Source organism: Panthera leo, chromosome A2, assembly GCF_018350215.1.
Source record: "Panthera leo isolate Ple1 chromosome A2, P.leo_Ple1_pat1.1, whole genome shotgun sequence".
Taxonomy (NCBI): domain Eukaryota; kingdom Metazoa; phylum Chordata; class Mammalia; order Carnivora; family Felidae; genus Panthera; species Panthera leo.
In genome coordinates, this window is record NC_056680.1 from 86,579,122 (window position 1) to 86,597,984 (window position 18,863).

An 18,863-nucleotide genomic window follows, 5' to 3' on the forward strand; every position below is an offset into this window, starting at 1 on the left:
GAAATCAGAAGGGCTAAAGTGCTTTTCCTGCTATCTGGATTCTGAGAGCTTGTGGCAAAGAACCAAGTGATGATAAAGACAGTAAAGGAACAGGGTCTCCTGGGTGGCTCGGTTATGTGTCCAACTTCAGCTCAGGTCCTGATACCACGGTTTGTGAGTTTGAGCCTCGCGTTGGGCTGTGTGCTGACAGCTCAGAGCCTGGAGCCTGCTTCGGATTCTGTGTCTCCATCGCTCTCTGCCCCTCCCCCGCTAGTTCTCTCTCTCTCTCTCTCTCTCTCTCTCTCTCTCTCAAAAATAAATAAACATTTAAAAAGTTCTTTAAAAAGACAGTAAAGAACCATAGTTCCTCTGCTGAGTTGCAAAGGGAGTGGCTTTTGTGGCTCCATTTTATAACATGCCAACAGATGAGGGTAGAGGGTAAAAAATTTAAAACGCTAGGTGTACTTGGTCAGTTTTCTCAGTTGGTGTATAGTGTAGAATGTGTAAGAGATAATGCAGTTGCTTTGAATATCCTGTTAAGGAGTTTTAGCTCTATTCTGTGCAAAGAGTAGGGTCTTTGGAGGAGATTTTTATGAGGGTAATAAGAGCTTGTTTGGAGGTTCTAGCAGGGGAGCACAGCTACTCGTATACCCTTGACCGAAGAACGCTCCTTCTCTATCGGGGAAGGTCGTCCTCTTCCACCGAGCGCGCAGTTTCCAGAGGGACGCACCTGCAGCGGTGAGGGAGGAAGTGGACACCCTCCTAGCCAGCCAGATCAGCCAAATCAACCCTGGCGATCAATCGGGTGACATGTCGTAGCCAGATCACCCTCACATCCTAGGAGGGTAATAAGAGAATCCGTGATGTAATTTGCAGAAGTTCCTTCAATTAAAAAATATGCATCCATTACTGGGTTCTACTCCTAAAGCCAAGACTAGACTATATGTTAGTGAACTTGAATATACATAAAAAGAAAAAAAATAATAATAAAAGGAAAAAATAAAAAAAAGACATGTATATGTATACATATATATATATATGTCTGTATATATATATATATATATATATATGTATATGTCTCCAGACATATAAGTATAAAGAATTGGAAGAAGAATGACACGAGGCAGTAGACTGGTATTAAGAGCCTGAATTGGGGCAGTCCCTTGGTGCAGAGAAAATTTTTACTTAACACAGAGAGAACCTTGCCCTGTAGCAAATACAGCATCTACCACATCCCTCAAATGTGATAGATGAACTGATGTATGTAGCAAATGAAATAGTGATCTCCTCAGGAAAGTGCTTCAGTATTTCATATATGGATTTTCTGAAATCATTTTGTAGTATTTTTTCTGCTATGGCGAGCTATATCATAAAATGCGGTAAAAATGAATGCAGTTTTAAAGTCTCCCGTTTAGAAATGCTTTGACTGCTGGTCTACATATAGATGTGACAAACCAGAATAAATAAATTTACAGAGTTCCAATGTGTGTCCTTTTTAAATAGAATTAATTAGTTGAAGAAATGAGACATTCTCACATTTAAAAATAAACTCCAAGCTAATTTTCAGATTGTTACCAAGAATATATCTGCAATCTCACTCCTGATAGAGTAAAAATGATACAGTAAATATTCATTTATGCACAAATTTTAGGGATTAGTTTATTTTTGACATATTGTTCTACTTATTGTAATAGTCTGGTTAATAAAAAAAAAAAAGATACTCACATAAGCATTTCATATTTAAGAAGATGGCATTCCAAAAAAAAATATATTAGCACTAAGATTATTCTGCATGTACTTAAATCTTTGAGGATTTAGATGGCGTTTTATGATGACGTCACATAGAAAACTGTGCTCAAAGGGACAGGCTGCATTGCTTTGCAAACTAATTCGGCGACTCAAAAAAGTACTCTAAGGAAATCGTGTTGTAAACTGCTATTAGATTATTTTGAGAATCCGTAAGAATCTTTGCAACCAGTGTGTCCCAGAAAGACTTCACCCGTGTTAGCCAGCCTGCGTTCTGCTCCCTGAGAGTTAAGTATCCCCAGTGAGGAAAGGAAGAGACAGAAGGCACTGGCGTCTGAGAACTCAAGAAGCGGACAATAGAAGTGAGCAACTGACCGAAGTGTTCAACTGACAGGAACGGCATTAGAAGAAGCTTTTTTAAACTAACTCTTGTCCTGAATAAACGGCAAAAAACTATAGGGAAAATGGCATAAAAAGTCATTTTATTGCTTATTTCCCTTTTTCTTATGCCTGAGGACACATTCTTCTTTGTTATTCTAAGTCTCTCAACCAAGGGCTGAACTTTCCCCCTTAAAGTATTCCTTTCTAAAAACCCTAATAGCTTTTTCCCTCCCCTGGTTTCCTTCTTCCACCTCCACCCCATCAAAAATGTCATTTGAACAGTTCAGGTGACCCCAAATGGCTTTTAGCTGGTTGACGAATTGATACTGCTTATGTGAATTCTAGCCCACTTAATTCTACAAGAGTTAGTAGCGTTTTAAAGAAGGTTACTTGATAAATCAAAGACATCTTTATTATATTAAAAAAAATTTTTTAAGTTTATTTATCCATTTTGAGAGAGAGAGAGAGGAGGGGCAGAGAGAGAGAGGGGGAAAGAGAATCCCAAGCAGTCTCTGTGCTGTCAGAGCGGAGTCTGACAGGACTCGAACTCATGAACTTGGAGATCATGACCTGAGCTGAAATCTAGAGTTGGATGTGGAACCGACTAAGCCACCTAGGCACTGCTACTTGACAGAATTTTTAAGATGAGACTGAAAGACTTCCTTCATACGTGCAAATGTTGCACATGCGAAATTATACCATTAAGTCTGGTAGGTCATCTTGATTCAGCTAAACTAAGATTTCTACAGTTGATTTTATTCATCAAAAGTTTCCATGGCAATTCCATGGGGGGGATAATTTTTTCAACAAATGGTTGAAATGGTTGGGAATAGATGAGTAGCCATATGTAAAGAAATAAATCCTGGCACATACTTCACAGCACACACAAAACTAATTTCAAATGGGTATACATCCAAATGTAAGAGCTAAGGCTATAAAAGTTCTTGAAGAAAAAAAAAATTGAAAAAAATCTTAGTAATCTTATGTTTGACAAGAATTTCTTAAATTCAACACAAAAAACTGAAATGTCAAAAATTGGACTTAGTAAAAATGTTTGCTGCTAAGACATTGTTACCAAAATAAACGGAAACATGAAGACAGAGAAATATTTACAAAATCTGTATCTAACAAAGACTCTGTATCTAAAATATATAAAGAGCTCCTGCAACTTAATAATGAGAAGATAAACAGCCAAATAAAAATGGGCAAAATATTTGAGCAATCATATCCCCCATAAAGACATATAACAAACACATGAAAAGATGCTCAACATCGTCAGCCATTGGGCTAACGTAAATGAAAAACCAAGATGAGATACTAGTGCACACCTAGTATTTATGACCAAAATTGGAAAGACTGAACATACCAAGTGCTAGTATGGGTATGGAAGAAATGGAACTCTCATACGCTGCTCATGGAAAGGTAACATTGTACAATTACTTTGGAAAACAATTTAGCAGTTTCTTCAAAAATTAAATATACACCAACTACACAAGCTGGAAACTCCATTTCCAGGTTTCTACCCAGGAAAAATAAATGGCTATATCTATCAAAGACTCGTGCATGAGTGTTCAAAGCAATTTTATTTGTAATAGATGAAAAGAAAAAAAAAAGTCCATCACAGATTTATATACCCATCACAATGGTAATAAAAAGGAAGAAATTACTGAGACGTTCAACAACTGGGCAGAATCTGAAAATAATTATGTTTAGTGGAAGAAGCTAGACACATAGAGAATATACTGTATTTTTCCACTTGTATACAGTTTAGAAAACACAAACTACTCTACAGTATCATAAACAGATGAGGGGTTCCCCAGGCATGGGGAGGGGTGAGGAGAAAGAAGGAAATTAACAAGGGGAATGAGGATATTTTGGGGGCATAATAGATATATTCAGTATCTTGATTGTAGTAGTTTCACAGATGTACATATATATGAAAACTCAGAAAATTGCACATTTTAAATATGTACAGTTTATTTTACATCAACTTTGTGTCAATAAAGCTTTAAAAATAACAGTTTAAAGATAAAGTATTTTGGCCTCCATACTAAAGAGTTTGATTTTTCTCTGTAAGTACTTGAACATAGTCTTTGGATCCCTTTTTATAGGATCAAACAATGTTATAAATGGTAAGTATTCCAAATTCATCTGGTCCAATCACTTCATTTTACATATTTGGTAGCCAAAATATATTTTACATATTTGGAAGCAGAGAAACTAAATGGGTTTTCTAAGTTATCTGTCAACATGACAACTAGAATTGCATTCTGCTGGCTTCAGCTAGGATACCTTTCACACATTTCTGGAGTTTTTTGCTGTACTGTCCATGAGACCAAATTTCCTAATATGAACAGTGACAAAACTGACAAGGAACAGACATTCCAAGAAAGCTCCAAGTGTCTCTGCTTCTGCCATCTGTTCCTTAAGAATTGCATGATGAGGAAAAAAAAAATGTGCTGTCCTTTTATGTCTTATAAAATGTAAATCCTGAATACTCCTTTTGGTATCAATATTTTGCCCTTTTGCTTCAATTATGTAAAATGACTTTTTTTTTTTTTTTTGGTAAAATGACTCTTTATCCACAGTTAACATATTTTCAGAAAGCTTGCCCAAATACGACTTTCTCATAAACTATTGTGGCAAAAATTAAAATGTGTAGACTTTACCAACAAAATAATAGATTTTTTTTACATTGCCTGAATATAATGTTTTGCCAAAATTTGGATTTTTAAGCAGAGTGTTAAATCTCTGAATTATCAGTTCAGGAGGATGGATGAGTTCCTTGCCTATACCACACCAGTGTTACTAATTTTAATTTAAACTTTTCAATTTACTTGTTGCCTCAACAGATGATGTCTGTAGCAGATGATGCCTTTTTTCTACTCAATCTCTCTCTCTCCCACTGTCTTTTTTTTTTCTGATAGCTATGTTCGTCTCCTAGTGTAGGGTTAGAAACTACCTTTCCTGGATTCCCTGATGTAGGTGCTGACATGATCCTGATGTGGAAGTCTTCTGGAGGCTTTGGTTTGGTTGGGATGGACAGATAATCTTTCCTTGAGCACTGTCCTTAGCACATTTTGTGAAAAAAAAAAAAAAAAAAATACCTAGACCATCTGCTTGAGGACAAAGTCAATGCCCAGGATAGCAGAAGGAAAGATAAAAATTACCTGAGCCATTTAGGAATCCAGGGGGTGGGATGGAGAGCCCAGAGGGCAAAATGTAAACTCAGAGAGGGCAAAGGCAAAAGTCATAGAATATTCCTAGGCCTTAAAACCTAATATGGAGATTTCAAACCTAATCCTGCAGAATTATTAAACTACTTTGGATGGTGACTCCATTTTACCTACTCGTTTTCCCTGTTCGAACCAGGATATCTAGAAACTATTAACCTATGTCTGTCCCATTATTGTATGTTGGAATCAGATAACAAATTCCTTTAGTTTCAGAGAGCCACACAGAGAAAAAAAATGTGCCCTAGTGGGTATTTGATAGATTATACCAAGAGCCTCATCTGCACCTGATGTAGAAGTCACAGATGATGAGATTCAGGATTTTTCAGCTGATGCCATAACAGAATGAGAACTTTGGGGACCTTGAGATGGGATAAACATAATTTGCATTTGCGAAGAATGTAAATTTTGGGAGGCCAGGGTATGGATTGCGATGCTCCAAATATGGCCACATCCTAATCCCCAGAACCTGAAAATATGTTGTGTTGCATGGCAAAAGGGACTTTGCTGTTGTATTTAAGGTAATAAATCTTTAAAGAGAGAGATTAGTCTGGATTATCTGGGTGGGTCCAGTCTCATCACACAAACATGAAAAGCAGAGAAGTTTCTCCAGTTGGAAGCACAGAAATGTAGTGGAGAAAGTCAGAGATGCCAAGCCTGAGAAGGACTCAACTGTCCATTGTTGACATTCAATATGGAGGGCAGGGCACAGGGATCTCAGTCCTAGAACCACAAGAACCAGAATTCTCCCAATTACCTGGATTCTTTCCCAAGGCCCAGGCAGCTGGTGCATTGACATTGGTCTGCTGAGATCTTAAGCAGAGAATCCAGCTAAGACATTTGCCTTGACTTTGGACTTACAAAATTCACAACATGATAAACTTGAGTTGTTTTGTGCTGCTTAAAACAAACAAATGTGTAAAATAAGAAACTCTTTAACGATTCTTTCAAATTAGATAGAATTCATGGAATAATCTCCAAGAGATCATTTCACTTGTCACTTTTTTTTTTTTTTTGGTTGATAATTGAGTTTATAATTTTGTATTCTCCTTCCCCAGAAACCTAATTCTGATCCACAGAGAAGAAATCAGCTACAGTTTGGAAACACCTGCAATTTGCAAACTGATATAAGCCAGCAGTCATCTTTGCTGAGAGGCCACCTTTCCCACATATCACTGTTTATTTAACTTGAGGTATTTTCAGATGTTTTGGAAATGTATCTATTGGCTTATTTTGCATGTTTCTGTGTATGCTTAACCTCTGCACCTTTCTTTCCTTTCCTTCAAGTATTAGTCTGCTAAGGCTGCTATAAGAAAATACCATAGGGGCGCCTGGGTGGCTCAGTCAGTTGAGCGTCTGACTTTGGCTCAGGTCATGGTTCCAAAGTTGGAGCCATGCACTGGGCTCTGTGCTGACAGCTCAGAGCCTGGAGCCTGCTTTGGATTCTGTGACTCCCCCTCTCTCTGTGTGTCTCTCCCCTCATCTCTCTCTCAAAAATAAACAAACATTAAAAAAAAATATTTATTTATTTTGAAAGAGACGGAGTGTGGGTGGGGGAAGAGCAGAGATAGAGGGAGACAGAGAATCCCAAGCAGGCTCTGTGAGGTCCGGGCACAGAGCCCCGACACAGGGCTCCAACTCATAAAACGCTGAGATCATGACCTGAGCCGAAATCAAGAGGTGGAAGCTTAAGCAACTGAGCCACTCCGGCACCCCGAATGCATTTGAAAAGCTAAGCTCTTATAAGGTTTCAAGCTGCATCAAGTGAAAAATAGGATTTGGAACTTTTTTCAATAAAAGCTGTAGACACATTCTAAGAACAAATACAACTCAATTTTTCTTTATTGATCTAACTTAATGGCATTATTAACACTTCTACGCTTTAGGAAACACCTGGTCCAGTGCCTGGCATATAGTTTTTGAATAAAAAAAATGGGTGCATGTTTTGGTTCCCTTGAATAACAGGCAAGAAAGTACTATGACCATAACCGTTTCTCTACTTTCCTTGGACCGATGACTGTTTATCGAAACAGCAGTTTCGGGGCACCTGGGTGGCTCAGTCGGTTGAGCGTCCGACTTCGGCTCAGGTCATGATCTCACAGTCTGTGAGTTCGAGCCCCGCGTCAGGCTCTGTGCTGACTGCTCAGAGCCTGGAGCCTGCTTCCAATTCTGTGTCTCCCTCTCTCTCTGACCCTCCCCCATTCATGCTCTGTCTCTGTCTCAAAAATAAATAAACGTTAAAAAAAAAATTAAAGGGGCGCCTGGGTGGCGCAGTCGGTTAAGCGTCCGACTTCAGCCAGGTCACGATCTCGCGGTCCGTGAGTTCGAGCCCCGCGTCAGGCTCTGGGCTGATGGCTCGGAGCCTGGAGCCTGTTTCCGATTCTGTGTCTCCCTCTCTCTCTGCCCCTCCCTAGTTCATGCTCTGTCTCTCTCTGTCCCAAAAATAAAAAAAATAAAAAAACGTTGAAAAAAAAAACGTTGAAAAAAAAAAACGTTGAAAAAAAAAATTAAAAAAAAAAAAAAAAAGAAACAGCAGTTTCCTTGGGTTCCTCAAATACTACAGAAGTAGGCCCTGTATTATAAATGAGTGCGAGCTTGAAACAAGTATAAACCGTTACCATTAATGGCGTCCTATCATAAAGCTGCCAGAAACACTGTCTGGAAGCTGCCGCCAGATTCTTGCTTTAAAGCTTTGTAACTAATTACTGACCAAAACAACAATTTTCCTTAAAAAGAGAACTCCCAAAGAGAGTTTCATTTAACACCAAATCTCATTTAAATGACCTCTCCAAGGTCTAATAAAAATAGCAGAGAAAATGGCAATTTACATACATTAAGGTAAATGTTGCGGTCTGCAAAAATTGTCAATATACTACTTGTTACCATTTCAAAAGCATTCATTCCTCATGTCTCTTATCTGGATGATGCAGCTTTGAAAGGAATTTCAGGCTGCTGGTTCTAGAAACAAGATGTGGCAGAAAGAGACCCACACGCTTCAACGTAATGAGACCAATGGACTTTTTCCTTCTTAAGAAAGTTGACTGACATTTTCAAGGAAAGAGAAGTGAATTCTTTTCTAACTTCTTAAAGAAAACGAACACTAGTCTAGCATTGAATGTTTACATTTAGGCTTGACACGTTAGGAAACTTGAGTTTAACGGGCAAAAACTTAGGAAACATTCCTCAGACAGCACTTAAGGGTTCAGTAAATATTTATTTCTTTAGCATCTAAGTTGAGCTAAATACAAATCGTACATAATAGTACAGGCAAATGATGCAGTGCATAGCGGCAAATCCATAGGATAGTCAAAGGGACACACTGTCCATGGTCTTTGCACCTTACCACTAGATGATAATAAGTCTCATGGCTTATAATCAGTGAAAGAAATAAGAAAGCACATGCTGTTATGGGCCCAGGCAAATAAAAGGAAGCCATATAGGCCAGAACACCCCAATACAGTACTCTAGCTATAAGCCACTTAAACACAAACAGAACACATTCAATTATAATGAGAGCCAAAACATAACGCTACCTTCCCGAGAAAAAATAAACATACCAGCTTAAATAACACACTCCAATCAAAACAGCGTTCGTGGAAAATCTATTATTTATACCTGATTCAAATGCAACAGGTGTTGGCCTGAAAAATGAGCACTGCTTTCGAAAAAGCAACTTGATGTGATGATACTCTGCTGTAAGAGCAAGAACATGGACTCCTTATTGTTATCATAACTGCAAGCACTTTCTCCCGGGATCTCAAGTTTCCACACGAGGCTAAGCAGTTTTCTTAATGTCCCTGTCAGGCTAAAGACAACTCACTTTTAAGGTCAACAGCTGTTGTGTTTGTTTCATGCTTAACACCAACAGGCAGAACTATGTATCATAGTTTACAAATTGTACAAAAGCTCATAATCGCTACGAAGATTTACAAAGCCCTACACCCTATTGCGAATATTAAACACTCAATAAAAACATCCTAACTGTTCAGTTAATTTGGGGAAACACAAAAACTCCAAAATATATACAGAATTGCCGCTTACTAAACAGGCAAAGACTTTCTGCTCCCTTTTATGTAGATTTCTTACTCGCGTTTATTTCTAGTTTAATCCCTGTTTTTCCAAGTTAATAGCTTTGCATTGAAATTTTCAGTGATAAACACATAGGAAAAAAATTAGCAATGTAGAATGTTAGACATGGAAGAGACCTCACAGATCATGAAGTGAACCCTCTTGGAGTTGTAATCCTACTTGCTAACAAACCTTCATCTCTGTATAGCTGACATAGAACTGAACGAGGAGGTGTGCACGGCTTGACCTCAAGGCTCATCCTATACACCGGGCCTCTCTGCTTGCAGAGAATGTCCTAGCATTGGTCTGAAAAAGCAGGAGACCGATCCTGCATGGAGGTGCCTCTTTGAACCTAGGAGGGGCAGTTATGATTCTTTCTCAGCTTAATGTTTGTTCCTAGAGGGCATGATTTCTCTTCACCAGGTCTCTGGGGAAAATACGGTGAGTCAGGGCCGACTCTTATTCCCCCAAGTCTTGTAGGTAGCTAAGTACATGCCCTTCCTGAGCTCAAGAAAAAGAGGATAAAGCTGATCAACACATTAGTGATTTTCTAAGCCTGGACATATCTGAAAGGAGACCCTGAATTTGAACTCTGACACCAGACCGAATAAAAGACTGGGAAGGCGTTCTGTGGTAGGTTTCAGATTCTCAAGAAGGACAGCCACATAGGTTGTTGGTTTGTCTTTTGAGAGGGCAATACAGCTTTATCTTAAAGTACATCGTGATGTGTTCCTGTGGTGCAACGCATCTGCACACGTTTGGGGGAAGAAATGGGGAGACAGTAAGAAAAGGGAAAAAAAGTATGTATGAATGGAAATTTAGTGCTCTTAATTGTGGACTTGAGTCGTCAACATTTTCTTATCAAGATGCTCTTAAATTAGCATTTTCAAAAGCTCCCTCTCCTTAATGGTCATTTCATATTCCTTGAACAGCTTCAAGGTATATTTAATTCTTAAGACTTATTATCAAAGTTATTTTCCTCAGTCTTATCTCTTCAGTTACGAAATATTTTAGCTCATAAAGGACATTACTGTTATCCTTGTTAACAACTGCTTATATGCGCTATTGGGATTAAAATGTCAACTAAGTATGTGCTATATGCCTTACTTAAAAAAACAAAACAAAACAAAAAAAAAAAACCTGAAGAGAAAATCCTGCTTTCCTTTTTCCTGTATTAATGGAAGAATATTTTCAATAAATCATGCCTTACTGACTTATCTGTTCACTTTGAGTATTTCAGACATAAACTTTGCTAAGGACCCCTGTGATCTGTGGTTATGGTTCTACTTCTTCACACTGGGTGGGATTTTATTGAAATAAATACACGCTGTTTCCAGTTAACACTGGTGGGCGGCAATGACCTCCGGTGGATTCTTGAGGAAACAGCAACTGGGTTTTTCAGAGAACGTTCTTTTTCAAAATATTTCTATCCTTCAGAACTTTTGGAGCTTCATGGCTTAACAAACGAACTTCTTAGACTTTCTTAAAACACTTTTGTATTTGTTAATTTTCAAATGAAAGTATAAGCTATTCCAAGTTCTCCACACCTTAACTTTCTTAATTATATACTCTGTAAGCTAGCTTTGAAAGTTGAAATGAATATCTGAATATTTAAATAAACATTCGTAATTGTTTTCACGTGTAATTCGCTTGTTTTTAATTTTTATTTAAATGAAAAATCTCAACAAAACTTCCTATATTAGAAAGGTAATCACTACATTAAAAGGTGAAGGACGGACTTCAAGAAATAAGCATTCTCAAAAACTTTGGATACTATTTATAAAAGTAAACGTGCTCTGGATATCTCGGTAGTTAAGTGACCCCGTGAAACAATTTTGTTATTTGTTAACATAAAATAGCGAGGGAAATTAGATATCTGAGCACAAATTGCTTTAATATTTTAAAGACAATAAACATGTTTCTGGAGTGTCCTTTATATTTGAGGGAAGATTATTTAGAAGGCGTAAAATTTAAGTTTTAATAGAGCTTCAGGGCTATAATATCTTCATTTTTGGCCTATGAGGTAATAAATTATTCATAAACACATTATTTCCATCTTAAAGCATGACATAAGCAGTGAGACATTTTTAAGTTTTTCTTTTTCTTCTGAAAATGGACAGGATGTATTGACAGAAACTGCTTTCAAATCTTTACTAGACAATCCGTAAAAAGAGAAAAAAGAGAATATACTTTTTCTACCACAAGAGGGTAGCAAAAACTTTTTCAGTTAGATTTCTAACTGTAACTTCATCTGTTTTTGGCATATTTTGCTGTCTTTCTGAGAAGTTATCTTAATGTCATTCTTTCTGCACTGGAGTGAAATTCAAAGGATGTGTTTTCATCATGAAATGTAACTGTAGAGAATGTGGCTTATTGAATGTTTTATGAAGGGCATGAGCCTCAAGGTGACCATAATTTTTCTTTCACGGTTTACAATAATTTCAACACACCTGGCTTCATAAAACTCATGGTTTAGATACTAATACAAGTTTTGTTTTGTTTTTTCTTTTCCCACTAATACAATTCTTAAAAAGTACAGACAGTTCATGTGAGAATGATAAAGTATTTGGTATTCTTTACCTTTTACATCATAGTGGAAAGGTAGAATTCAGAAAGATTAAAATATATATTTAATTTTCACATGATTATTAACATCTCTAATTTTTCAATATTCCAATAACCGTAAGTCTTCCAAGAGAAAATAATAATTGCCATGGAAAAGCAGCCAGGTACTCAAAACTACAGACAAGGTCACTTTTTCATAAATATTGTTTAGAAAAGTTAGTTAACTTTATGTGATTTTTAACCAGTCAAATGAGTACGTATAATAATTTATCATAATACCTTCACAGTCATTTCTGTATTACAGAAATCTGTTAAGCGATACAAAGCTGGATGGTTTCTCATTTTGTTTGTTTTCGGTTCCAAACATAAATTCTTCAGAAGCCAGGAGATGGTGTCACGCCGTCAGGAGTCCAGCGTGTGCCTGGGCAGGCGATAGTGCTCAGCTTTGGGACGAAGCTTCTTCTCCTGTGGGTTGGCGTACTTCCACTTGGAAGGTGACATTTTAAGCTTTTTCCTCTTCTTATCTGTGCACCAGACCTTTTCACAGTATTCTTCCACTCTCTGGAAGTTGCTATAACCAATCAGCTGTAAGAATTCCTTGTACCATGGTTTTGCCCCCTGTGGGATGATACTCTGGGCAGGACAAGGCATCTTGGGAGGCCCATCCTCTTCCAAGTCTTTGTGAAACATCTCCTCTACTCTCTCCTCTTCTACTACCTCCAGGGTAATTTTGCGGACGGTATGGACAAAACCATGCTCTACTGTCTGGCAAAAATAGGTCCCAGCATCCATTTTTCGTACCCTAAGGAAGAGTAAGCCGAGGTCCATCTTGACTACTCTGTCATCTGTCTTCACCTGCAAGAACAAGAAAATCAATGGCACTGGAGTATTATCTAGGAGAGAACACCAGCCTATAACCCTTTTACTATCATCAGATTTTTAATTTTTGTTATTACATGATGAAATCCTGAGAGTCACACATACATATGAGAGCGAGCAAGAGAGTGAGAGTGACTGAGAGAGGGGGAATGACTAATTAAATCAGGTGTGTGTGTTGAACTTACTTGAGATCACTTCATATAATGATTTTGACGTCATTTCACATCAATATTATTAAGAGGCGAGTGAAAGAGCTTTCTCCCTAATGATTTCAATTAATCATTAGAAAAAAATATCTACTTCAGTACAGCACTCAAAGTTAGACTAAAATGAAGATCTATCAAATTTATTTTTTTTCTTAGTAGACAGCACAAATGCCATTTCTCCCATCAGTAGATCAAGGGTTCTTCCCTGATCATAAGGACCTGGGTCTTCCCCAGATCATAAAGACCAACATTTCCATAAGGATCTCTCTTAAGAGAGGTGAGAAACCTTCACTCTCTTTCTTTACCAAAAAAAAAAAAAAAAAAAAAAAAAAAAAAAATCATCCAGTAAGTGAGCATGCTTATATTTCTACAAGGCTTTCTACTTAACAGAGACTTAAAATCAAGCCAGAAACATCCATATTCTTCTCGGAAGAATTTCACACTCTAATAATTTTAAGTTTGCATATAACTTCAGGACTTGAATACCTTATGTTTGTGAAATAATAAGTTATGCACATTATTTCTATAAATTATTACAATTCAAGGTAAGAAGAGCCCAACAAAGCTTTTGATAAACAGCTCATATCTTATTACCGATAGTTGTACTAGTGAGGATATGATTTCACATTAGACAAATCTAAATTGAAATTTTGGCACTAACTGTGTGATCTGGGGCATTTATGTATATTCTCTTAGTTTTCTTTGTAAAAATGCAGATAATCCAAATGTCACTTGAATGTTGTGACGTTTCCATAAAATAATGTATAAGTGAAAACACTTTGTACAGGGCTATCAACACCGACCTCTACCTTTGTGTATACATTCTTCTAGCTAAAAACAAACTGGTTTTTGTTTTCAGATGACCCCAGATCATGCCATGATGGTATAAAGGTGACTCACACCTTACTGGCTGACTTCTCCCTTGAGAATACAAAACAAAAGCGATACTCTCCTTTGCCAGTATAAAAGGGGCATACGGACAACCAGAACCACTTTGGGAGCAAAGACCATTAAGACAAGCACACTTTTGCCCCAGTGGCAGGTATTGGCAAGACCTGCTGGGCTCACCTTTCCTGAACCTTAATCAGTTCCGGCACGTCCAAAGTTGCAATCTAATTACTCATGTGGACTCATTTATATAATCTGTGAATAATGTGACAAAATGGCGTTAGCAGTGTAGTAAGAGATGCATCTCAAATAGGAATGTTAAAGACAAATTATGAGACACTCAGAGGGTGTTTTTTTTTCTTCAGCCATGTAGGTAAATAAATTACTCAGCAGCTTTAGAGTGACACAGTTGGGTGAAGGGGCTCCATATATCCTTGATATAGGCTTCATTTGACTTGATAGGACTATGTCCAAGTAGGCAAAACGTTAGCTCCACTAACTCAGGAAGTTCTCCCGTGAGGGATCAGGAAGAGCTGTCATGCCATAAAACACACTACATACGTCACTACATAAAACAGTTGCTTACTTGGTGACAGGTTTTGCTGAGAAAGTATCCTGGGCAACTGCCACAGCCAATACCTCTTAAATGACTTGGAGTCACTGCTCACATTTACCCCTACTTAATCCATAAATTCACCACCATGCCTTGGATGCTTCTGACTCTGAAACACAACCTCCATTGTTTTTAAACTTATGGCTGCATTTGACATAGAGGGACCCGCCTTCTTAAACTTTTTTCTGTGTGGTACCTGCCATTTTACTCTCTTGGCTCTCCTCTTGGTTCTTTCTTGGTCTTTTGGTGTAGATTTCTCATTCTCTCTAAGGCACAATCCTCTACCCTTCCCTGATCTCATGTTTTATTTGCATTCATTTGGTAAGTCTTCTGTTTCCTCATTTCAACCAGCTTCCCTAAGACAGATCTCACACAGAGATTATCCACTGTTTTGTATTTCCTGTTAATTACAAAACACTGACTGAAACTTACACCATCTTTCATTATTTACAATCCAGTGTCTCTCCACACAAACTGCACCTCCCCATTTACTAACTTCCCTATTCCTGACAATTACATTATTCTTCTTCTAGTTCCTCTGTCCTCATGTGTTGTCATACTTCTTACTCATTATTATGCCTTCATAGCCAACACATCACAAATTCCTATCAACATCTCTTCTGTGGTGATGGTGGGAAACATTCATTCCATTTCACCATTTTCCCACGTTAGACTTTCCCACGTTAGGCTCTTCTATTTTGTGACTGATTCTTTGACTTTATCTCACGGTAGATTCCTCCCAAATCTTCCTGCCTTCTGTGTCTGCTGCTACGCCCAGCTTGATTCTGTTTCGGGACCTATGCTGTTGTACCTGCCTGTAGGGACTTCCCCACTGCTGGTTCCTTATTGGAAAAGACTGAATGAAAATGTCATCTCTTCAAACAGGCCTCCCTCACAGCACTGTAAGAGTGTACTCCTTCCCTTATTACCACCATGTCATCTGTTAACCTTTCTACAAGTGGGCATGCAAAATTACCTGCAAAAAAGAACAAGTCCTTCAAGTAAGTTTCTTTTGACTAATACCTTTCCCCTTTATTTCAACAAATGTGTATTATTTTACTCTGTTTCAAATCTCACTCCCTTTTATCATGCTCCTTATTCAGATTCTATTGCTTGCCCAAGCAAGTGAAAATTGTTCAGTTAACCAGATCTTGCTTTTTCTTTTTTTTAGAGATAGAGAGAGAGCAAGCAAAAGAAAGAGAAAGCAGGGAAGAGGTGCACAGGGAGAGAGAATCTTAAACAGGCTCCATGCTTAGCGTGGAACCTGACACGGGGCTCGATCCCATGACCCTGGGATCATGACATGAGCCGAAATCACGCGTTGGACCCTCAACTGACCGAGCCACCAGGTGCTCCCAAATCCTGCCTTTCTAAATCCGTATTCCAAAACAGCTTACTGCAGTGTTTCTCATAGGTTGGGTGGAATAGGTACGTTTCTGGTGATCAATCAGTTTTATACAAAGACTTCGACTATTGTGTTTAGTTTTCACGATAATGTAAATTAATACACTGTATTTGGGATCATGGGGAAGATCAACTTCATTGTTAGTATTGGTGTTTATCATAGATTCTGAACTATTTTCAAGGCTTTAACAGTTTCCAGCTGCTGACAACAAAGATGAATGTAGTATGTTAATGATACGTTCCAGCCAGATGAAAACCAAACAACATCCCGATGTAGTAATGTACATAAAAAGTTTTGAAGTCACTTGTATCAAGTGTCAGGGGGATTGAGTCATCACACAGCAAAAAGTGCTCCAGGCAGATGTTTTATACACTCATGGACACACACACATATATGGTTGTCTGTGTCCCATGTTATGTTCATGGAGATGCCTTATTTCAGTGAAAAAAAAAAAAAATAACACATTAAAGATTAAAAAATGCAAGTATTTATACCTTATTCGTAAATTTATTTTGTTTCTACATTTGAATAAAAGTTACAAGCAAAAATATGCACTCGTTTTATTCTTGTGCATATTTAATAAACATTTTAATATAAATTGTGCCAGCAGCACAGGACATTTTACATTCAACGGCACAAGGTGGGAACAACCTGTAGATACACCAGAGCCAAATCTTCCTCTTTGTAACTCCTGTACTCAGTTCCTTGTAGTGCCCCTTTATCGCTTCCATGTCTTATTCTAGTCTTACCCTTTCTTTCTGATAGCGAACCCCCTTATACTGTCTACCAAGCCACTTTTTAAAATTTCTTTCCAAGTTTACATTTTCATTTCTTAATGAATATTTTATTTTCAGCCAGATAGGTCTCATTTCTTTTTGTAATTCACTAAGCATTCACATTTGTAGCACACAAGCTGGTATTTACTCCTCTTCAAATAATTTTGTGATGCAAATTTTTTCCCTTTAACCATATGACAAGTTTCATAAGAACAAATGTCTATCTCTTAATTATTCTAAATAGTCCATAATGAGTAGTGTGCTCAGAATACAGAGAAATGACAACATACTAATTAGTCCAGAGTGTGCAAGAATGCAAGACAATGGGATATCCCAGTAATGATATATCCAGAAGTTATTCACTTGTGGATTTACTCCAGAAGTAAATCCAATAAGGATTTAGACAGGAAGGAAGCAAAGATGATTTGAGGAGCAGTTAGTAACTATCAAAAGGGCTCTGCTTTGCAGATATAAATAGGAAAAGCACTTGTAGGACACTGTTTTCACCTGAAAGGAATCTGCATACCAACACCCTCACTGAATACGATCCTTTATCTTCTCCTTACTCTATATCCTGTGCGAATGCAAATATGAAAACAGGAAAGTCATCTATCCTAGTTTCTGGCATATACCAACCAGTTTATGAAAGTGTTCTAAAATAAAACAAAAAGCAGAAATGAAGATAAATACAAATCCTTGACCACTGGATTAGGAGTGCTGATTTTTTCAAGCATGTATTTCTTTCAAAATCAGAAACCCAACTTGAGAAACACCGCACTGTGTATATATAAAGTCCACACTGGTTCAAAGATGTGGAGGCATGACAATTACAATGGGAGCTGTCCTACATCATTTATTTGCACATTGGAGATAGTTCCTGTCTCAGAATGTAGGTCTCCCCTCTTGGTTATGGTGTTAGAAATTGAGAAATAAAAGACATTTCAATTCTGAAATCTGGACGGCTGTATGCTATATGGACGTTAAATCGCCTTGAAAGTTAAATGTATCTTCCATAGCCTATGGATACCCAAAAAAAAAAAAAAAAAAAAAAAAAAAGACTTAGAAATTTGTATTCGAAGTCCTTCCATGATTTAATCTTTCCACTTGAGTCCACATGGGCACCTTCGACAGCAAATCTTGATTACACAATTGTTTTCATCAGCTGTGCTTTCTCTATGTCTGAAGACCTGATTTCCTTGTTCAAGAAGATGATACATAATACATCCCTTTATCAAATATTCCTATAGGCAATCTACAAAAACAAAGCATTTCTTACTCAAAGCGGTTTTAATATTCTGAGTTATAAAGATTGATTCAGTATGTTTCGTAATGTCTAACAAAAAAAAAAAAGGTAACTGAACAAAGAACTCTGCACATCTGGTAGCTGGTCAGGAAGAAGGAGTGATTTCCATGTGTATCAACCATATGGTTCTACACTTTTCATAGGAAAAGAACAGACACAGGCCTTGAATTGGTTTCTTTTGGAATATATTTAACAATGAAATTAGTTTTAGTCAAGAAATAAAGGCCAACAATTTATATAATTGTTTGCTTATCCAGCCTACCTTCAATACAAAAAAAATATTGGTTGACTTACAAAAAATATGTAATACAGCATAAAAATTAAGCAAAACTTCTTTTATAAAAACACTTTCTAAATCTGCTTTATGATGGAGAGTATTACCCAACAGAAACAGAGTGAATTACTTGATGGCACATTTAGGGAAACCTATCACACTATATAAAGAAATAAAGTTGTAGGTATATACTTCAGATTAAAGACCCAAATGTGGAAAACCTATTTAAGTTTATTCATTTATTTATTTTAAGAGAGAGCTTGAGTGAGTGAGTGAGAGAGAGAGAGAGAGAGAGAGAGAACGCATGCATACGTGTGAGTGGGGAAGGGGTCTGAAGGCTGTCAGAAGGCAAGAATGCAGAGATTTGCACTCACATCTGTAGGAGGTTATGTGAAGAGATGATCCTTAAACATGTCATAGTGGGAATTAATTGGTCCACTCTTAGGGGTGTTGATCAATTAAGAGCAATGAATGACTGCTATGGGATATGGGATATTAAGTTGCAGTCAGAAACAATGAAATAAAGACACACACGGCAACAGTGACA

The 18,863-nt window shown here is 37.5% G+C and overlaps 1 protein-coding gene across 1 annotated transcript in view; it reads right to left on the bottom strand.

Annotated features, from left to right (window-relative positions):
- Window positions 1-8,533: 8,533 nt before the first annotated feature.
- Window positions 8,534-18,863, bottom strand: part of SEMA3E (semaphorin 3E) — a 244,278-nt gene continuing 233,948 nt past the window's right edge. The window contains exon 17 of the mRNA XM_042916626.1: window positions 8,534-12,827. Within this exon, the coding sequence (XP_042772560.1) occupies window positions 12,375-12,827 (453 nt within the window). The 3' untranslated portion in view covers window positions 8,534-12,374. The remainder of the gene's footprint in view (window positions 12,828-18,863) is intronic.